We start from the raw sequence: 22,220 nt of genomic DNA, 5'->3' as shown, positions 1-22,220 counted from the left end.
ACGTGCTCTCCCAAGAGAGGAATGTTCCAGAAATGATAAAGCTGCACGGGGCCTCAGGGATGGGCCAGTCCAAGCCCCTCCTGCTACAAACAGCAAAACAGAGGCGCCGTCGCAAGAGGCATCTTGTCTGAAGTCACCCCGCGTGCGAGCCAGAGTGGGCAGGGACCCAGCTCCAGCCCTGCAGGGCTGTCTGCCGTCCGGCTTCCCTCGGGGGGTGAGGCCTCAGCACTGGAATCGGATGGACCAGGGCGCATCCTCGGCCTCGCTGAGTGGCCTCTCACCTCCGGGGCTGGTGGAGGCCCCTCGCATGGGTCTGAGCCTCCCTCCTCAGCCGCCTCTTCTCACAAGCTGTGACATTAGAGGGAGCGTCTTGTGGGCGGGTTTGTGGGTGGAAGGCAGAGCTCCTGCCTCTGTCCCGGCGGCTGGGGCCTTGCGTCACAGGTTGGAAGGCAGAGGGCCCAGGGAGGGAGCCCCTGAGTGCTGGGGCCCAGTGGGTAGGGGTCGGGGCTGTGATCTGGGCCGCCCGCCTTTCTGGCCCGGGCAATGCACCCAGGAGATGACCGGCTCATGGCATCGGGCCTGAGCGGTCACTGACGTGGGGCGTCCGTGTCCACCCAGCACCCGCCCCCCCCCCCATCCCCACTCACATACTGGACGGCTGCCACCACCGGATCAGCTGTGGCACTGGCACCCGGGGCCTCTCGGCACTGATGGGAAGTTCTGCTTCCCTGGCCTGAGCGGGGCATGGAGACCCAGGCCCCACAAGAGAGGCAGAGCCAGGAAATGAGGGCAGTGCGTCAGGGAGTCACCAAAAAACCCGGATGAGGGAATGCCAGCCTTGTCCCCCTGCTTAGACACTCAGAAGGTTGGAGCAGAACTCTGACCCGTGTCACCTCCTCGTCTTACACGCGGAGGACGGGCTCGGGGAGGGAGGTGCCTGAGGAGGCAGTCAGGGCCCAGGGCCGGGTCCAGGGCGTGTCTGGACACTGGCCTGCACGTGAGGCTCCCGGGGCTGGCCTGGCACCAGGTGCCCTCCAGGCCACGGCAGCTGCCTCATGGATGGTGGCGGTGGCACCCCCTTTGGACACCCAAACAGGTTCTCAGCTGTCCCGGCCCCCCACCTATTAGCCAGTTCTTCTTCCTCTCTGACCTCGGTTTCCCCATCTGTGAAATGGGAACAATGATCTACCCTCTCAGTGGAGTGCATTTGAGGCTCACGGTAGGGATGCGTCGCCTCCCCCAGGGCCTGGCATAGGTGGGCCCCAGAGCACGGGCCGTTGTTTTTAAAGAAAGCTCTTGGGGTCCTGGCAACCAGGGAAGGAGAAGTCGCTCTTTGTTACGTCAGGAGGGCGGCTGGACGCCGGACCCCGGCTGCAGGCCCCTCTGCCCACTTGCGTGCAGGTGGAGAACGGCAGCCGGGTCCTTGTGGGCCACGGGGAGCGGTCTTTGCGCTGCTGAGCCCTGTCGTGCTTCGGCTGAGCTGGGTGCCCCGCCCCTGACACCCACAGGTGTGCCCAGGGGCGAGCAGAGGGGCTGGTGGGGCCTGTCTAGAGGGGCGGGATGTGTCTGTGCAGGGATCACCCAGCCCTGCCTCAGACCCATCCCCCTCCCTGGTCCCTGCCACCCAGGGGGTCTGAGAGGACAACTGAGGCTCCACCTCCCCCCCTGAGAGCCCCCCAGGAGCCCCACTCTCAGCGAGGCTGGGAGGGTGACCACGTCCCAGCCCAGGAGCCACTGGGCTCCTGGTGCCAAGGGGGGTGAGTCTCCTGGCCTCCTCCCGCCCCGGCTCGGCCCCTCGCCAGCCTGCTCCTGCAGCCCCACGTGCCGCCGCTGGGACCCCTCCCCAGGCCCCTGGCGGTGCTCCATGGCCCCCCTTCTTTCTGGAAGCTCCTGGCTCAGTGCAGCAGGCTCCAGTCGCGTGGAATGAGTCAAACCAGGAGCCCCACACCTGAGGCCGCTCTGAGGACTGCATGAGGGGTTCTTGCAGGTGGCCCTCAGCCCTGGGCCTGCCCTGGAAAAGCGCTCCTTACACGACAGCAATCACTACGAATAATATCTGTCATGATAATTCCCACATCTGCAGCACCAGCCCCTGCCCAGATCAGAGCACCACGCTGACTAGCCCTGACGAGGCTCAGGCCAAGCCCCTGAGGACAGCAGCACTGATGGGGACACAGCCGGGGGGAGGTGGGCCCCAGAGGACACGTGAGATGCCAACAGGTGGGGAGTGAAGGAGTGGGCAGGCGGGGGCCGCAGTGAGCTGGGCGCCTGAGAGGTGGGCTGTTCCCGGGAGGGGCTGCCGGGCGCAGCGTGTAACGCAGCCCAGCAGCTGTGCCCAGGCTGGCTCGGGCAGCTGTGCCCAGCCGGGGGACCAGACAGAAGGGCTGTTGGGTGGCCCTGGCTGTTCTCCCTTCGCGAAGGCTGGGGGAGGGGCCTCTTAGCTCAGCAGGAAATCGCGTGGGACCCGCGGGCGGAGTCGGACACCACCAGGGGGTGGAGGGGCTGCACCTGGTGTCCCCCCAGCTGCCAGGGGACAAACCTGCAGGGATCATGATGACACCATCCCTGGGAGCAGGGCCCCCAGACACAGCTGGGATTTCTCCCGCTCCTCTGTGCCTCTTGGGGGTCTGACCTGAGAGGCCGTCACCTTCACCCCTTGCCTCCGCTGAGGGGCACCGAGGAGAAAGGGGCGCTCCATCACACCTGCTGACCCTAAACCCCGAAGATCCCTCACGTTAGCTTTCACGAGATCATCGGGGCCTGTTCAGCCCGGGGCCCAGGTCGGGGGCGATGGCTCACCCCCAAGCACGTCCCCAGCCTGAGGCCCTGAGCCTGCGGTGTCCGCTCCCTGCGCCCGACAGCTGTAGGGGGTTGCCGGCGAGGAGGCTGACCTCCCCAAGATTTGGGGGCTGCCCGAGGCCCCTCGGTGGGAGAACGGAGAGCCAGGAGCCCCCCTGATGCCTGAGCCACAGGGAGGACTCCCGTGGAGGGGACGAGGGTCCCCAAGGCAGTGACAGGCCACTCCATCCACTACAGGCGCTTCCATCACTCGCTCACGGACCACAGCCGCTGGATTCGAGAGCGCAGCCACGAGTCCTACTCCAAGAATTACTCGGTCGTCTTCCCCCACGACGAGCCCCTGGCTGGACGCAACATGAGGACAGACCCCCTGCACGAGGTGCCACGCCCCCCGCAGTGCCTGCTCTGTGCCAGCTGCCGGCGCTCTCGGGGAGCCCTGGGTGTGGGGTGACAGAGTGCATGCAGCCCCCCCCCCCAGCTGCAAGGCAGGTGTTGGCTCCTTCGCTCCCGGGCACTGCTTGGAGCACAGTGGGGGGTCGTGAGGGCCGGGTGCACCGGCAGGTGTGCGCAGTTGCCCATCAGGAGGGCGGGGCCGGGCAGCGGCGTGCTAAGAAGGCGTGCTCCTGCTTGTGGGGCCTGCTTGGGATGTCTTTCCTCCCTGGCAAGCTTCTACTTATATGATGAAACCCACCGTCAGGTGCCCTTTCCTGGGGCCTGCCCCTGGGCACTCTCCCAGGCCCCTGACAACCCAGGTGCCTTCCCTGTGCTCCCATTACCCCCCCCCTCAACCCCCAGTCCATCTCCATCCCCCCTTCCTTGCCCCCATCTTGGGCTGCATGCTTCACTTACCTGTCTACGAGGACCCTGACAACGGGGGCTGGGCCCCAGTCACTCTGAGCGCAGAGCCTGACTCTGGGTAGGTGCTCAGGGAATGTTTGTTGACTGGATGGCTGGGGCGGGAGGCAGGTGGGCAGGCGCAGTGAGCAGGTAGCATTTAAGCAGAAGAAGGAGCCTCCTTCATCTGGGGCTCCAGCGCCTGGACCCCAGAGGGAGCTGGTGTCCACGGCACCTCCCCAGGACAGAGACATCCTTGGCTCCCGGGCTGCCCTGTCCTCCAGCCTGGCCTAGAGGGCCAGCTGGGAATCTTGGGCCCCACGTGGGCTCGGCTTCCCCCAGCCTGTCCCCGGGCCCGCACCGTCCCCGCAGCTCAGCAGCCTCCCAAGGAGCGCAGGGCTGGCTCGATGACTCTCGGGTGGAAGACGGGATCAGACACGTTGCTCACATGTGCACAGTTCCGCCCGGCGGGGGCTTGGCGGGTGCAGCAGCCCTGCCCCCGGGGAGGAATCTGCATTCACCCACACCCCCACTTCCTCGTCAGCACCCTCCCGGTGACACTTCCCAGCCGTTGACAGCTGACGTGTGTTTTGTTAAATAGAGGAGGCCTGCTCTCCACTTTCCCTCCCAGGAAGGGTGATGCGTCCCTGGTGGAGGTGTCCCCACACTCACTGGAGGGGAGTGGGTTTTGTGTCCTTGGTTGCCACCCCCTTGGACGTCCAGGGAGGACGCATCCGGGGGTCACCAGTTAGCATGTGACCTGGAGTGCCCTCCCCCTCGAGGTCGGTGGCCCACGGGGAGGGAGAGACACAGGCCGTCTTGGCCTCCGGCGCCCATCGGTCCTGGCACTTGAATGCCCGGCCAGACTCAGCTTCCGTAGCCCACTCCTCCTGGGCGCTGGACGGGGTTGGCCCCAGGCACAGGGCCCTTCCAAAGCTGAGAGAGGAGATTCTTTTCTTCCCCCCAGGCTAAATTTATTTTCAAAGAAATCTGCCACCATGTTACTTTATTGTGTCTGCTATAATTTTTTATTGTGGTAAAGTACACATAACGTACAACTTGCCGTTTTAACCATTCTAAAATATACAACTCAGGGGGATTAAGTACGTTCACGGAGCTGTGCAACCATCACCACTATCCAGTTCCAGAACGTTTTTGTCACTGCAAGAGGAAACCTCGTACCCATTAAGCAATAACTCCCCATGTCCCCCTTCCCCCAGCCTAGAAAAACTACTGATCTATACCTTCTGTCTCTGTGGATTTGCCTGTTCTGGTCATTTCACATAAATGGAATCATACACTATGTGGCCCTTGGTGACTGGGCTTCTTTTCCTTAGCTTGTTTCTGAGGTTCATCTATGATGTAACAGGTGTCAGAATGTTCTTCCTTTTTAAGGCTGAATGACATCCCATCGTATGGATGGACCACACTGGTCATCCATTCGTCAGTTGATGGGCATCTGGGCTGTCCCCACCTCTGGGTGGCTGTGAACGCATGTGTGCATGGGCTTGTTTGTGTCCCTGGTGTCATTTCTCCTGGGTGTACACTTAGCTGTGGCATTGCTGGGTCACTGGGTGTCCCAGACTGCTCGGGCTACCATAACAGACACCACAGGCTGGGGGGCTCAAATTCATCTCTCACAGTTCTGGAGGCTGGGCGGTCAGGATCAAGGTGCCCGCTGACCGGTTCCTGGTGAGGGCCGTCTTCGTTCCTGGCTTCGGGACGGCCGCCTTCCCGCTGTGTCTGCTCCTGGCAGAGGGACAGCCCTGGTGGCTCCTCCTCACCTAATAAGGCTTCGGGCCCCACCCTTAGGACCTCATTTCACCCTAATTCCTTCCTCACAGGCCCCGTCTCCAAATACAGTCACACTGGGGGTTAGGGCTTCAGCATAGGAATTTGGGGGTGCAATTCGGTCCATAAGAGAAGGTAATTCAACAGACGGGGGATTCTTGGGGCGGGCAGCGTGGGTGCTGGGAGGGCCGCAGAGCTGGAATCAGAGCCTGGGCTTGGGTCCTGGTTCCGAGTGCCAGGACCTCTTTGCCCGCTGCCCCCTGCGGAACCGGGTGGCGGATTCTCCCCTCCCTGCCCTGCTCTGCGCGTCCGGTCAGGCCTGAGTGGGCCTCTTCTCCCTCCACAACCAGGAACTCCTCGCACGAGGCTGCGTGTTCCAGGAACGGCATGGCTGGGAGCGGCCGGGATGGTTCAGTCCCCACGGCGCGGCTCCGGTGAGTAGGCCCCCCGGCACCCAGCAGCCATGCCCCCGGCCCGGCCTGCGCTCGACCCCTGCCCACTGTCCCCCCCACGTCCTCCCCACCTGAGGTGGCCGTGTGTCTCCCTGTCATTAGTGCCGTGGGGCGGGTGAGTCACCTGGCCTTCGGAGAAGCCGAGCCCCGGCCGGTCCACCTGAGATCGTGGGGTGTCCCCACAGGCATCACTCACCGCCCACAGTGCCCAGCCTTCCATGGCCCAAATGGGCCAGGGGCCAGGAGATCTGGCGTTCCACAGAAAGGAGGCTGCGCCCAAGGCTCCCCAGGTTTACGGGAGGAATTAGAGTATCTTCTCGTAATTTTGTTCATGTATTTTTGGCAACTGCGACTGTTAATGTTAGTAGGGGGATTTAGCACAAAATTATGCATTCTGTGTGTTAGGTGATGTGATGCTGAGGGGATGCTTTCATACAACCGGGGGGATAGTATTTGATCCAGATTTGTACAAATTAAAACCCCTTTCCCGTTGCTATGTTTCACCAGTCCCCTTCCAGTGCGACCCATCTCCCATCTCCATAGCAACTATGTCTCAAGGCAAGTTCCAGGGCATGTTAGGTGAGGTGGATGGAGGCCAGAGCTCCTGATGGCTTCTGCCTCTGCTTCTCTGGGGTCAGCAGAGAGGAGGGACCTAGGTAGACCCCTCCTTGAGCAGGTCTCTGCAGAGCCCACTGCAGCCAGCCTGGTCTGCCCTGGAAGCCCCTCTCCCCCGGAATCCGTGGGCAAGGCGATGAGACCAGAGCAGGAATCGGAAACATACCCCTGGTCCCGAGATGGGCAGGCTGTGCAATCCCCACCCGGGAGCCATCCTGGGAGTCCAGGGCATTGGGTGACGAGACGTCCCCAAATCCCTGACCCCTGGCCGGGCTACGGCGGGCTGGAATGTTCCTGCAGGGGACTCAGGGGCCAGGGGGAGCCACCTGGCGGGCCAGGGAGATGACTTCCTACAGAGATGCCTGTAAAGGCCCCTCCCTGGACACCAGAGGTTGAGCTGGAGTGGGGTGGGGTAGGGGGTGTGCTTGGGGGAGCAAGACGCCTGACTCAGTCAGAATCTCACACTCGGCTCTCACCAGTGACAAGAGACTGGGCAGGGCTGGCCGTGCTGGTAGACGAGAATTGGCGGGCTTGTTCACACCTTTCCAGGAGTGACAGCAGAGTTAGGAGGGATGGGGGAGGAGGAGGGGGAGAAGGAGGAGGGCCTCCATCAGCAGGAACAGGACCAGGCGTCGGGTGTTGGGTTCTGGGCCTCTCTGAGAGCAGCTGACCGAGTGCAGGAGAAGCCAAAGCAAGTGGCGGCTGAAGGGCCAGCCTGTGGGGCCCACCACCTGGGCTCACGCCGGGCGGTCAGGACTCTCCTGTGACCTGAGGCAAGTTTCAATCTCTCGGCATCTCGGTTTCCTCATCTGTAGAGAGGATCTCCCTTCCCGGAAGCGCGAGGCCCTTTGCGCAGGGCCTGGTCCCGAGCAGGACCTGGTCCCGGATCACCGTGGCAACGGCATCTGGAGCCACTGCTGCGGCCACCCCACCCCCGACTCCCCCTCCCTCTCCCTCCGCAAGCTGATCCCTGGGCCTATCCCAGCGCCTTGGCGTTGAGTTGGAAGCCCTGGCGTGGCCCCCGAGGTCCTGGTCAACCCGCCTCTGTTTCCCGTTCAGCCCCGTCTCTCGCCATCCCTCCCTACCCGAGCACACCCCATTCCTTCTCCACCCCAGCGCTCCCCACCGCCATGGAGATTATGGTGTCACCTGTGCAACGTGGAGGGCATGCCCGAGCCCCGCCTCCACCCCGGCCTCGTCCACAGCGCGTTGCCCCTCGAGAGTGGGGCTCGGAGAGGGCAGGACCAGCTCTGTCCTGTGGACCTCTGTTTCCGCAGGACCCGGCTCAGGGCTGGCCAGGCCGCGGGCACCGGGCCACGCTGTGCGTGGAGGGGGGAGGAGGGGGCGGGACCGGTGACGACCCCTCTTCCGCCCCAGGTGCTCCCTTACGACTACTACGGGGCCTACAGGCAGCGGGCACACGAGGACTACGTCTACGGCAGGCTGCTGGGCCACGAGTACACCTTCGACTTCCCGCCCCACCACGACGTGGTAGGACGCCCCATCCCTGATGGGACAGAAAGGCGGGCGTCCCCGCGGCTGGCCCCCTCTGCCGGCTCCCTGCTATCCCCACCCCCGTTTTCGGCTGCCTCAGTTTCGTGGAGGAATCGGTGATGTTCTCCTCTGCCCTCCCCTCCCTCCGTCTGTACCAAGATTTTGCCAGTGGTGAGGCCTGCGCAAGGGGCGGGGCTGGAGCCAGGCCTGGGTCTGGCTGTGTGGCCTCGGGCCAGGGCTTCACCTCTCTGAGCCTCTTGGAGCTGCTCCGAGGCCTGCGTGTGACTTTGTGGGTGGCGAGCCCCTCCTTCCCGGGTCCAGGGCAGAGCACATGCAGCACAAGTAGGTCCAAGACGGGCCCCCCAGGGGACGAGCAGGGGAGACCCGAGCTGGGGGAGGGCCCGTGGTCCGGGGCCTGCTCGCCGCCCCTCTTGCTCCAGCAGTGGGCAGGTGAGGCTACTCAGGTGCCTCCTGGCGGCTCCTGGCCCCTTCCTTCCGTGCCCGGCTCCCCATTTCTGTCCCTCTGGGTCTGCATCACACAGGGAAGTTCTCACACGCAGCTTCCGCAGAAAAGACTATGCCGGCTTCCCCTCTGAGCCGCCCAGCTGTTTTGTTACCGAGCAGAATGTGTCCCTGTGCGCGTGGCCGACTGGGGAGGGAGCGAAGTCCCTTCAGTATCTGTGTGAGGGTGGACCAAGGCCTCAGCCTGGGGGTCCCCAGGGATGGGTGGCCTGGGAAGCTTCCTGGGCGTGGGACCCCTGCTTAGAAGCAAAGCTCTACTGTTGCTGCCTGGAAACTCAATACATTTTGAACAGGCCCGCATTTTTATGGTGTACCAGTTCTGCACCCGGTCCTGAAGGGAAGGAAGCACGAGGGAAGAAGGAAGCATGCTTTCCTCCAAAGTTTGCTCTAGTAAAGGCATTGGAGGAGGGGGCTTCTGAAATGGAAAGCGAGGCATGTGCGTCTGAAAGCCCAGGAGTCCCTGGGAGCTGCCTCTCCGGAGAGCAAACAGGGATCCGTCTGGCACCTCCGCACCGCGGCTTCCAAGGCCTGCGGGATGTTCAGGCCCTTGAGGATGTGGGCGCTGGGAGGGGATGCCAACTTGGCTTCGTGGCTGCATCCCACCCGCGCAAAGGCACCTCGACAGTCCCAAAGCATGAAACATGCACTTGTTCTCAGCCTTGGCAACTTCCCCAGCCTGGCTAGACGAGAGTCAGCCCAGGAAGCTGTTTCGGGGTTTGATCTGCCGCCCCAGCATTGTAAGCGAGGGTACCACATGGCTGATGGGTGAAGGGAGCTCCATAAAGAGTAGTGGTGTCTGGAGAGAGGAGAGGAGCAGCCTCTGGGGCTCAGGAGCTGCGCAGACCCCATGGGGTGCCGTGTAACAACCAGCTGTCCCGGGGGAAGCCTGATCCCTGGCGCTGGCCACCATCCGCTCCCTCCCACCGACCCACGCGACATCACTGAACGCAGAGCGGGGAAAGATGCGCACAGTGGCTTCTCGGGGTCGGGGCACTACGAGACAGACCCAGGTGATGAATACCTCATCATTTCCACCTGTGTAAACTTGAGTGGACCACATACTGCCCCTGGGCCCCAGAGGGCACCTGGGTATGAGGCTGCTAATCACAGTTGCTCCCGGGCGGTGGTGTCTGTACCACGGGGCGGGAGGAGATGGCGTGGGCTCCTCACACACCGTAAATGCTCCCTAAGTGGCAGCTTTGCTGTTATAATTTTTTTTTTTTTCCAGTAAGAGCAATGGGATTGGCACATCTGCTCAGCGACGGGGTGAGGGGTTTAGGGCAAAGATGGAGTGACATTGCAAGGGAAGACCAAGCAGAAAAAAACAGATGGATAGCAGAAAACCTTGAGAGTGGAGCCAAGCGTTTGCGTACTGTGTGGAGGGAAATAATGAGAGATGTTGACTTGGTTTTTTTTGTTTTTTTGTTTTTAAAAAAACAGCTTTATTGAGATATATTCACATACCATACCACCCAACCACTTAAAGTGTACAATGCTTTTAGTATATTCAGAGGGTTCTGCAACCATCACTGCAATCTAATTTTAGAACCTTTTTATCTCCCCACCAAGGAAACCCTATACCCATTAGCCCATTTTCTCACCGCATCCCCACCTTCCGGCAGCCACTAATCTACTTTCTGTCTGTGTAGCTTTACCTCATCTGGACATTTCACGTAAGGGACTCGTACAACGGTGGTCTTTTGTGACTGGCTTCTTTCACTTAGCATAATGTTTTCGAGGACCATCCACGTTTTAGGAAGTCGTCAGTACTTCATTACTTCTTATTCTGAACAATATTCCATTACATGGATACACTCCTTTTTATTTATCCATTCATCTGTTGATGGACATTTGTGTTGTTAGACTTTCGGGCTATTATGAATAATGCTGCTCTGAAAATGTGTGTGCAAGTTTTTAGACAGATGCTTTCATTTCTCACGGGTAAATATCTAGGAGTGGGATTGCTGGGCCACGTGGTAGCGCCACGTTTCATGTTTTGAAGATCTGCAAAGGCTTTTCCAAAGTGGCTGCACCATTTCACACCTCCACCCGCGGCGGACGAGGTTCTTATTTCTCCATCCTCGTGAGCACGTGTAGTTCTCTTTTTGACTCTAGCCATCCGGGTGGGTGTGAAGTGGTGTCTCAAAGATCTGAGTTGCATTTCCCTAATGACTAATGGCGCTGAACATCTTTTTATGTGCTTATTTAGCCATTTGTTTATCTTCTTTGGAGAAATGTCTATCCAGATATTTTGCTCATTTTAAAAATGAGTTATTTGTCTTTTTATTGAGTTGTAAGAATTCTCCGTACATTCTGGATACAAGTCCCTTATCAGATTTATGATTTGTAAACATTTTCTCCCCTTCTGTGGGTTGTCTTTTCACTTTTTTAATGATATCGTTGGCAGCACAGAAGTTCTTAATTTTTATGAAGTACAGCTTATGTATTTTTTCTTTGTCCCTTGTGTTTTTAGTGTTATATTTAAGAAGGCGTTTCCTAACCCAGGTCACAATGAGTTACTCTTCTGTTTTCTTCTCAGAATGGTATAGTTTTAGGTCTTGTACTTAGGTCTGTGGTTCATTCTGATGAAGCTTTGTGTGTGGATTGAGGAAGGGGTCCAACTTCATGCTTTTGCAGGTGTCTATTCAGGTGTTCCAGCACCATTTGTTGAAGATTATTCTTTTCCCCATAGAATTGCCTTGGCATCCTTGTGAAAAATCAACTGACCATAAACGTCAGGGTTTATTTCTGGATTCTCAATTCTCTTCCATTGATCTATATTTCTATCCTTATGATATACCACGCTGTCTTGAGTACATTAGCTTTGGAGTAAGTTTCGAAATCAGGAAGTGAGAATCCTCTAGCTTTGTTCTTCTTTTTCAAGATTGTTTTGAATATTCTGGGTGCCTTGCATTTCTGTATGAATCTTAGAATCAGTTTGTCAACTTCCGCCAAGAAACCAGCTGAGATTTCGGTAGACTCTGTCTAATCGGTAGATCGATTTGGCGGGTACAGTCATCTTAGCAATAGTGAGTCTTCATTTCGTAAACATGAGAGGTCTTTCCATTTATTTCGGTCTTTAATTTCTTTCAAAGATGTTTTCTAGTTTTTAGAGTACAAGTTTGCGCTTCTTTTGTTAAATTTATGTGTAAGCATTTAAAAATTCTTTTTGATGATGTAAATGGAATTATTTTCTTAATTTCGTCGATTGTTCATGGCTAGCGTATAGAAATACAAAAATTTTTTGTTTGTTGTATATTGACCCTATATCCTGCAACCTTCTTGAACTATTTTATTAGTTGTAATAGTTTTTCGTGGGTTCCTTAGGATTTTCTGTATGTAAGATCATGTCATCTGCAAATAGAGATAGTTTTACTTCTCCTTTTCCAGTCTGGATGCCTTTTATTTTTTTTATAGTAACAAAGAAGTCTTTTTTTTTTTTTTTTTAAATTAAACCTTTCTTACAACACTTCTTAATTTTATTTATTTATTTATTTTTGCTGTGTTGGGTTTTCGTTTCTGTGCGAGGGCTTTCTCTAGTTGTGGCAAGCGGGGGCCTCTCTTCATCGCGATGCGCGGGCCTCTCACTATCACGGCCTCTCTTGCTGTGGAGCACAGGCTCCAGACGCGCAGGCTCAGTAATTGTGGCTCACGGGCCCAGTTGCTCCGCGGCATGTGGGATCTTCCCAGACCAGGGCTCGAACCCGTGTCCCCTGCATTGGTAGGCAGATTCTCAACCGCTGCGCCACCAGGGAAGCCCGCCTTTTATTTTTTCTTGCCTAATTGCTCTGGCCTGGACCTCCAGTACAATGTTGAGTAGAAGTAGCAGAGTGGACAGCCCTGTCTCGTTCCTGATCTTAGCGTGGGACGTTTAGTCTCTCACCATTAAGTATGTCAGCTGTGGGATTTTGTTCATGCCCTTTATCAGGTTGAGGAATTTCCCTTTTAGTCCTAGTTTACTTGGAGTTTTTATCATGAACAAGTGTTGGATCTTGTCAGATACTTTTTCTGCATCTATTGAGATGATCCATTTGGTTTTTGTTCTTTATCCCGTTAATATGGTACATTACATCGATTGATTTTGGGATGGTAAACCAGCCTCCCATTCCTGGGATAATCCCACTTGATCGTGGTGTGTAATCCTTTTTATATGTTGTTGGATTTAGCTTGCTAGTATTTTGTTGAGGTTTTTGTATCTGTATTCATGAAGGATATTGGTCTGTAGTTTTCTTATGAGGTCTTTGGTTTTGGCATCAGGGGTAATGCCGGCCTCATGGGAAGAGTTTGTGAAGAATTGGTATTAATTCTTTTTTGAATGCTTGGTAAAATACACTAGTGAAGCCATCTGGACCTCGGCTTTTCTTTGTGGGGAGTTTTAAATGACTAATTAAGTCTCTTTTTTATTATAGATCGATTCAGACTATTTCCCCTTCTGTCGGCTTCAGTAATTTGGGTCTTTCTAGGAATTTCCATTTCATGTCTAATTTGTTGGTGGACAGCTGCTCATAGTATTCCTTATAATCCTTTTCTATAAATTGGTTAGTGATACCCCTCTTTCATTCCTGATTTCAGTACTTCGAGTCTTCTCTGTTTTTTCTTGGTCAGTCTAGTTAGTGATTTGCCAATTTTGTTGATCTTTTCAAAGAAACAATTTTCAATTTTGCTGATTTTCTCTATTTTTCAAGATTTCATTTATTTCCTTTCTAACCTTTATTATTTCTTTCCTTCTGCTTGCCTTGCCTTCTGCCTGCTTTGGATTTAATTTGCTCTCCTTTTCTAGTTTCTCAAAGTATAGAGTTAGGTTACTGATTGGAGAGCATCTGCAGGTGTAAAACTTCCGTGAGCACAGCACTAGCTTCATCCCATCAGTCTGCATATGTTGTGTTTTCATGTTCATTCATCTCCAAGTGTTTTCTAATTCCCTTTTTCTTTGATCCGTTGGTTATTTAGGACTGCGCTGTCTAACTTCACTTATTTGTGCATTTCCCAATTTTTCTTCCGCTACTGATTTCCAATTTGATTCTACTGTGGTCAAAGAACATATTTTGTATGATTTTAACCCGTTTGAATTTATTGTCTTGTTTTATGGCGTCTGGTCTACCCTGGAGAGTGTCCCCTGTGCTTGAAAAGGATGGTCACCGTGTGTTCCTAGCTGGAGGGGAGGAAGGCAGGAGGGGCTCTCGGAGCAGGAGGGCAGCCAAAGGCCCAATGCCCCAGGGTCTTGGGGAAGAGGCAGGTCCCAGAGCCCACACAGCACCCCACCTCTGGAACTTTTCAGATCAAGAAGGAGTGTCTGGCCTGCCGAGGGGCCGCTGCTGTGTTTGACATGTCCTACTTCGGGAAGTTCTACCTGGTGGGCCTGGACGCGAGGAAGGCCGCCGACTGGCTCTTCTCGGCGGATGTCAGCCGGCCCCCAGGTACGGAGCCCAGGTGGGCCACACTTTGCCACTTCAGTGCAGCCCTGGGCACTGAGACGAGACAGCGAGCTGACCCTGTCCTCTCTGGGCTCATCTGGCTCGTGGCTCTGCCCCTGGGCCTGGCCCTGGGTCCCCGTGTCCAGACCCCTCTGCCCTCCTCGCCGAGCCCCAGGCCCTAGGCCCCCTCTACCTTCCTCCCTCCCTCTACCCTCTGTCTCCTCCTCCATCCTCCCCCCCACCCCCGTCCCCACTTTTACTTTGTTCCAGACAGGATTCCAGGCAACAAGTCCTCAGAACAGTCTCCTGGGGCTGGGGAACCTGTCCACTTCCCCCCTAAGAATGCTCTCCCCAAATAGGGTTTCTAGAATTAAACAAAAACACAGGGTGTTCAGTTACATTTGAATTCTAAATAAAGAATGAATAATTTTTTAGTGTAAGTATGTCCCATGCAATATTTGGAATATTCCTCTCCTTTTTTATCACGCATCCCTCTACCATCTTGCCCACCCATCCACCCAACCCCAAACTTACCCAGCCCCATCGGTATTAGTTCCCTAGAGCTGCTGTAACAAAGTACCACAAACTGAGTGGCTTTAAACAATCTAAATGTGTTGTCTTGCAAGTCTGGGGCTGGAAGTTCAAAATCAGGGCCGTGATCCCAAGAACGTAGAATCCCTCCTTGCCCCTCCTGGCTTCTGGCCGTGGCCATCCATCCATGGCTTTCAACCACGTTCCTCCAATCTCTGCCTCTGAGTCACACGGCCTTCTCCCTGCGTTTTCTTCTTCTTTTAAGGACACCAGTCATGTTGGATTAGGGCCCACTCTGATGACCTCTGATCATCCTAGCATGATCCCATCTGCAAAGACCCTATTTCCAAATAAGGTCCATTCACAGGGACTGAGGGTTAGGACTTCAACATACCATTCTGGGGGACACAGTTCAACCCATTACACCATTTATCCAGCCAACCCACCTGCCCACCCCCTCACATGTACCTGCTACTCACCTCCCCTTAATCCCCCCCTTCCCATTCATCGTGCCAGCACCCTTCCACCCACCCACCCATCCCCTCCTTCCCTCCTTCCTTTCCCCCCACCCTCTCCCCACCTCCGCATTCTCTCATCCATCCATCCATCCATCCATCAACTTCCTTTTGCATATTCATTTATTCATCAGACGTTCAAGGAGCTTCTGCTATGCCAGGCATGGTGCTAGGAGCACCCAATGAATGAGATATAAATCCTGCCCTTAAAGACGTCCCAGCGTGGGGCTGGGGTGGGTGGGAGGGATGGATTGGGAGGTGTCACCTTCGAGGCATTTCTAGAAGAAAGAAGCCTCCCTCCTGATCCTTCCTCCTCTGGGGATGGCAATGCTGGGTGACCTGCCCATCCCTCTCTGGGTCATTCAGTCGTGGTGGCATCACTGAGATGAGGGGCCTTTCAAGGTTGCCCCCCTAGGGCATCCAGCCAAGGGTTACCCTGAGCTGAGGGGCCGCCCTGCTAAGTGGCTCCCACATTCTGGGGTCTTCGTCCTGTCCGCAGGCTCCACGGTGTACACCTGCATGCTGAACCACCGCGGGGGCACCGAGAGCGACCTGACCGTCAGCCGCCTTGCTCCCAGCCCCCAGACCTCCCCGCTGGCCCCTGCCTTTGAAGGTAAGAGATGCCTCGAGGATCCAGCAGTGCCCTGAACGCAGCCCCGCTCGGTGAGGTGGCCGCCCACGCAGGATGGACTGGGAAGGGCGGCCGAGGCTGCTCTGGAACCACGTGTGTGCCCACCGCAGTCAGGGCCTGGGAGATCAGAGGTCTCGCTTCAGGCTGAATGCAGCCTCTGTTCAGGCAGCGATGCTGGGCTTCCAGCGCTCAGTGATCATGCCTTTGAACCTGCCCGTCCCGCGGGGTTTCGGAGTGGCCACAGCGTGCACGTGCTCAGCTCACCTGCCCGGAACAGAGTGAGCCGAGGATAAGGCCATGCCTCCCTCGTGGAGAAGTTAGCTCCTTTCTGACACCGGCATCTATGCTGAATTGGCTTTCTCGGTTCCCATGTAACTCCCAGTCTCAGACTGGGGCAGGTCCTTAGAAGATATCCAGCTCTGTGCCCAAGCTGACACCCACACTGCCCTCTGCAGGCCCTCTGCTTGCATGCCTCTTGTGACGGGGAGCTCATTACTCATATTCCTTGTTTGCACAGGTCTGACTGTGCTGAGCCAGATCTGCCCCCATCAGTTCAACTCCCCGACCCACCCCTTGGTTCGCATGGGAGCAGTTGAATCTCTAGTGCTGCAGCCTGTCTCTGTCAGGGAAGAATAGCGATGGCTAAGCTTCACAGAGCGTGGGAAGCATCCTCTTTCTCCAAGAAGGGGCCCCCTTGCCACCTCTGGGACACTGGATTGGCAGGGGAGAAAGGATTCAACTGTGCTGCTCTCCGTGCGGCTGCACTGTACCGTCGGGGCAAGGGTCACTGTCAGCCCGTTCAGGAAACCTGGCGGCCCCAGCTCCGGGTCTGGCTCAGTGCTGCTGGCCATTTAGTTGCATGGGACTCAGTCACGGGGGAGGGGGGCGAGGCCCGGCCTGGGCACTGGGAGAGGGAGGTGCAGGAAAAGCCCGATAGAACACTGGGTGGGATTGTGAGGGGGTGGGAAAGGGCGAGGATTATGGGAGGCCATGGGAAGCAGGTTAGCCAGGATGAGGAAGGTTTCCTGGGGGAGGTGATGTCTGGACTGAGCCTCGAAGGATGGATAGGAGCCACCTGCTAGAAAGGTGTGGAGGAAAGAACGCGGGAGGTGCCTGTGAGGAGCTGGGCGGAGAGGGGCATTTTGACAAGGGCCGCTGGAAACTTTGTTTGGCCTTCACCCCCCAGGAGAGGGGAGGCCCGGCCCAGCCACAGCTACCATCCTTAGACAGCGAGTCTAGCTGGGGAGACAGAACAGAGGGACCCCAGTGAGTGTGCAGGTCCCTGAAATCCTGGCTCTGCCACTGCCTGGCTCGGGGCCCACCTCTCTGAGCCTCAGTTTCCCCATCAGTGAAGTGGAGACAAATGACCCAGCTCCCTGAGCTGCTGCAGGGAGTTGAGCGAGAGTCTGGAGGTGCCAGGAGGGCTGAGGAGCAGCCTCCCTGAGCTTGTTTCCCCACCTGGAAACTAGTCCCCATCACAAGGGGGCGTTGTCACCAGGGCTCTGTAAGCTGAGCCACGGCCCAAGGGGGCAACTTCTTGCGCCCTTCCCGATGATTCTGGTGGATTCCTGGCCCTGGAGGAGCGCTCGCCTGCCGGGGCGGGAAGAGCGGGCTCTGAGAGGAGGGGAATGGGAGGTGCTGATGGACCCCAGAGATGTTTCTCCTGGACTCTGGGGGCGTCTGCCTCAAGTTAAACGGCCGTCTGGTGGGGAGCTTTGCACTTGGTGGGTTCTTGACCTGCCAGGGCGTGCGCGGATGACAAGGAAGTCACAGTGGTCTGTGGAGCGTGCCAAAGGTCCCAGCTTCACCGCTAAGCACAGAAAACTGACATATGGACCTTGTATTTTCAGCCTTAAAAAAGCGGTACTGTTCCTGCTATGAACATGCATGTCCATTCAGTACGCGTGTTTATACCTATTAGGTCAGATCACCATTAAGACAAGAGGATGTGCGTTTCACATGTGATCAAGGTTGTGTATAAAGCAGCTGTCCATCTTAAATGTGATTTTGAACAGTATTGTATATCACAAAAGGAGTACATACCTGTAGGAAACATTTGGACAATTCTGAAAAGTACAAAATAAAGTCCACAGCTCCCGGCCCGAGCCAGAGCCTTGGAGCCTGCCCTCTGACCGCCCTCCCTGCCATGTCTGCCTTGTGGGCTGGACCTGGACCTGGGCTGACCGCTGGCCTCAGGACCTGGCACTTCGGGATGTTTTTCATGAGAGACAGCTGCTCAGAGGAGGCCAGACCCAGCACCTGCCGTCTGTCTGGAACCAGGTGGCTTCAGTTAACGCTCATGTCCCCCTGGGAGGGGCCTCGGGATGGCTGTAGACGGGCGGGGCCACACGGGGCCACGGAGCGTGTTGCGGGCGCCGGGGTAGAGGATGCTGCTGGAGATCGATCCTCAGAGGTGTTCTCAGTCCAGCGTCCCAGGAGCCCCCAGCCCAGGTAGCAGGGGATCCTTTGGGGGTCAGCCCATTTGTTTGGCCTTTGAGTTGGGTCTGGATAGACAGGCAGGACTGAGGGCGCAGACGGGCACACAGAACGTGGGGTGACGAGGTCAGGGACATTCCAGAGGTCACCTGGACAGGGCGGGAGGACGACCGGGGCTCTGGCTGGCGTCTCCACTTGGGGGGCTGATGGCAAAGCCAGGGGCTCTTCTGCTCTTCCCCCGGCTGCTGCTGGCAGAACCCTGGCTTGGAGGGGGCAAAGGGTTCCCAGCTTCAAGCTTCCAGGTGGGGTGGCCTGGCCGGTCCCAGCTCCAGGACCTTCCATCAGAGCCCAGCCAGTGAGTGCTTCTGGGGAGGGAGCAGAGGCCCCAGGGCCCCCCCACCCCGTCCCCTGTCCCCATCCGGGCTCTGCTACGAGCTTCACGCTCCCCTGCCGGAGAAGCAAAGTGGGGTGTGTCTCTTTTTCAATTATAGTAGGTGGCCGCACCTATGATCACAGTGACATGCTGTTCCACTGCTGTGGAAGCCTCGGGGAGTGGGGGCCAGTGTGCGGAAGGGCATCTAGGCAGGATTCTCCAGACTCCGGAGCCTCCCCAAGAGCTGCTGCCCCCCTTCCACGGGGAATGCCAGCTCTGCGCAGAGTGGGCTGGGGGCTGGTGCCAGGCCTGCCCCGGCGGGGCCCAGAGTGAATGGCGCTGAAAGCTGAGAGAAGCAGCCCTTGGGCAGGACCGGACCCCTGGGGAGGGAGATGAGTGTCCCAGTGTGTAACCATCCCGGTTCCTGGTTCCTGAGCCCCAAGCTGGGCTCCTGGTGCCGCCATAGCTCCTTCAATCCCCCCAGCAGGCTTGTGAGGGGGGTGGGGTTCTGGCCTCACTCCCATTGTACAGATGCAGAAACTGAGGCTGGAAGTCAGGGATTGACTGGGTACCATCACTCTGAGATGGCGGAACCCTGCTGGAAGGAAGGAAGGGAGGGAGGGAACCAGATGGGGAGAAAGGCGCATAGAAAATGGAGAGGAACGAAGCCGCTTCCAGGCCTGCCACCTCCACCAGGTCATGGGGGGAGTAGTCAGTGAGAGCCTGCCCGCCCAGGGCACACACGGTGGCTGAATCTCACAGCATCCCTGCGGATGAGGTGTGTTCACCCCAAATTGCAGATGACATTTCGGAGGCTCAGGCAGGCTGCATGAGGGGTCCAGGGCCACACAGCTGTCTGAGGTCACAGCCCCCCGGGGCAGTGGCTCTCCCAGGACGCTGGGCCAAGGTGGGCTCCCCTCCACTCAGCAGTACCCGGGTGGCAGTGTGGCCCAGTGGATGCTCCACAGGCCGTGGACTCAGAGCTGGACAGAGGCCAATCTTCTCACACCATGTGACCTCTCTGAACCTCAGTCTCCTTTTCTGAAACCCGAGGGTGGTGACGAGTGTCAGTCTCCTGGGAAGGATCAACGGTGTATTGCCTGTAAAGCCCCGGCTCAGCACCAGCCCCCATAAGGCCATGGCAGGGATCCTAGAGACCGGGGGCCCATGGGAATATGAAGAGAAACGGGAGCTGGTGAGGACGTTGAGGCTCAGAGAAGGAAAGAGAATTGTCCAAGCTCACCCAGCGCTGGTGGCTGAGGTGGGACTCACAATCTCCCCACGGCGTGATGGCGTTGGGAGCTCTTACGCTTTCTTGGATCACAGACCCCTTGAGAAGTGGGAGAAAGCCTCAGATTCTCCCAGAAAATGCTCCCTTGGCACGTGCAGCCCTCAGGGGGTCCCGCAGCCAGCCCCCTCCTCCCCACATTTCGTCCTGCGGGTGATGAGAACCCAGGGTCCCTCGGGAGTGTCCCCATCGCTTGGGCCTTGGTCGTTCACTTTCAAGGAAAGAGCGTTTGTTTTCTCCACGGAGGCCTCGGGCCGCCCCCTCTGCCCCGTCTCCTCCGTCCCGCAGTCCTGCGCTGAGTCCTGTGCTTCTCCTCCAGGGGACGGCTACTACCTGGCCGTGGGCGGGGCTGTGGCCCAGCACAACTGGTCCCACATCACCACGGTGCTGCAGGACGGGAAGTTCCGGTGCCAGCTCGTCGACAGCTCCGAGGACCTGGGCCTGATCAGCGTCCAGGGCCCAGCCAGGTGAGGAGAGGACGGGGAGCCACGCACCTGGGTGCACCTGGGACCTGGGCCCTCGTCCCTCTATCTGGGGCCCGGGGCAGGACCACTTACTGCTTCAGAATGGGACATTGTGGTCAGTAAGCGCAACGTGCCAGCGACCTCAGAGAGGCCACACCAGAAAGATGCTTTTTGAAGCACTAGACTACAGAAAAGCCCTTAATAAAAGACTCAGACTGAACCTTACTGTGAATCAGTATGTGAGGATTCAGTGGTCACGGAAGGGCCAGCGAGGGTGTCTCTGGACAGCTGATACAGACTAAGAATCATGTATGCCATCTCTAAGTGGGCAGAGCCAGACTGGGGTTCCACGTGCTACCTGGGCTCAGAATAATGCTCTACACCAAGAGGTCGCCTGTTCCTCCCTAAACACCTCCAATGACTAGGTCTACAGATGATCATTCACTCCTTAATTCATTCTATGAGCGTTTACTGAGCTGTGTTCCCACCCATGAGGAATCAGCTCCTGGAAAGCCCTCGGATTCTAGCTTGTGCGTGGAGCCACAGGACGGTCTTAGGCAAAGGGGCACCTGAGCAGCTGTGCACGTTGGAAAGATCCCTCTGGCTGGGCTTCGGAGAGGGGACTGGGGGATGGGGATAAGAGGGGAAGCACGGCGTGTTAACATCGACCAATCAGGTGCCTGGGATGTGCCAACATCCCCTCCAATCCTGATCATAGCCTTTGAGGTGGTTAGAAGTAGTTTTATTCTTATTGGTGGAGAAGAGAGGACGGTGCACCTCCAGCCAGGTTATCCCAAAGCTGACGCTTAGACGAAGCACGGCCGTGTCCATGGGACATCCCTGTCAGCCCAGGGTCATGCCAGGATCCCCAGCCAGTGCACTCAGACCCCGCCACAGGGTCCATTTCCCCTGGTTCTTTGGAGCTGACCAAGCCTGCAGCACCCCAGCTGGGTCCTGGACTGGCGGGCCTCCCCTCCCGGGCGGAGTTGTAGCTGGCTCTGCGTGTGCACCATCTCGCACAGAGGCACACGGCAGACACGTGGTACGTGCTCTCTGAATCACGGCTGGTTGTGTACCTTAACCATCAAGTGTTAGACTTCAGGCTTCTCATGAAAACCAATATTTATCAGGGGGCCCTTGGAGGGGACACTGCGGGAAATGAGGGGTCAAGGCTTGGAGCTCTCTGAAGGGACAGTGTTTCAGGCAGAGGAGGCAGCAGGTGCAAAGGCCCTGTGGCAGGAGGAAAAGCAGTGAGGCCAGGGCCGTAGGAGATGTGCTCAGAGGGCAATGGAGGCGAGAGCCTGCAGGGGCAGAGGCTGCTCCTCCAGGAGAGGGAACTGAGCAGAAGAAGGACTTTAACAGGGTCTCTGATTCTGGGCCAGGGGGTAGGAGGCCGGCAGGTGTGAGGAGCCTCAGGGGCCAGGTGAAGCAGGGATTCTGAGCAGGGAGTGATGAGCCGTGTCCAGGTGGTCAATGGGTCCAGTGTGTGGGGTTCCTCTCCCCAGGTGAGCCCGACCTCCGCATCTCTGGGCTGAATGGGGGTGGGCGTCCTGGCCTTCTGAGCTCAAGGCCATCCTCGGAAGCCTCAGCTTCATTGCCACTGTGACCTTGGACAGGGAGTGGGCTATTTTTGGTTTGGTGGTGGGGGTGAGTGGGCAGGGGAGGGAGGGGGTACCAGACAGACAGATCAAGGTGCGGCCCCGGGGGGACAGGCCAGCCTCTTCCAGCCTCATTTGAAGCTGCTCAAGGAGGGTGGCAAATGACGGCTGCCAGGGCAGGAAGACAAGCTCTCCTCCTCCTGGTAACTTCTTAACTTTCTCCCCCAAATTGTCCTCGCTCTTTCAAAAATAACCCAAAGTTTCTTGTATGAATAATAATGTTACCAGCACCGCTGATAAGGGCTAAACTTTCTGAGTTGTTATGTGGAAAGCATTCGGCGCGGCGCCTGGACCATGGGAGATGCTGTATGACCTGCTGACCAATAGAACTTTCTGGAAACATTCCATAATTGGTGGTCCAGTACAGTAGCCACTAAGCTGTATGTGGCCATTGAGGCCTTGA

At 57.1% G+C, this 22,220-nt stretch overlaps 1 protein-coding gene across 5 annotated transcripts in view; it reads left to right on the top strand.

The window, feature by feature from the left end:
• The window catches only part of SARDH (sarcosine dehydrogenase), a 64,030-nt gene that overhangs the window by 20,377 nt on the left and 21,433 nt on the right, over positions 1-22,220 (top strand). For all 5 annotated transcript variants that reach the window (XM_061199627.1, XM_061199625.1, XM_061199628.1 and 2 more), the window contains 6 exons: positions 3,037-3,178; positions 5,775-5,858; positions 7,869-7,982; positions 13,786-13,924; positions 15,467-15,580; positions 20,015-20,162. In XM_061199627.1, coding sequence (XP_061055610.1) covers positions 3,037-3,178; positions 5,775-5,858; positions 7,869-7,982; positions 13,786-13,924; positions 15,467-15,580; positions 20,015-20,162 — 741 coding nt within the window. The remainder of the gene's footprint in view (positions 1-3,036; positions 3,179-5,774; positions 5,859-7,868; positions 7,983-13,785; positions 13,925-15,466; positions 15,581-20,014; positions 20,163-22,220) is intronic.

Source organism: Eubalaena glacialis, chromosome 9 (genome assembly GCF_028564815.1).
Source record: "Eubalaena glacialis isolate mEubGla1 chromosome 9, mEubGla1.1.hap2.+ XY, whole genome shotgun sequence".
NCBI lineage: Eukaryota > Metazoa > Chordata > Mammalia > Artiodactyla > Balaenidae > Eubalaena > Eubalaena glacialis.
Note: the sequence above shows the minus strand (reverse complement) of the source record. Positions and strands in the feature narration are given on the sequence as shown.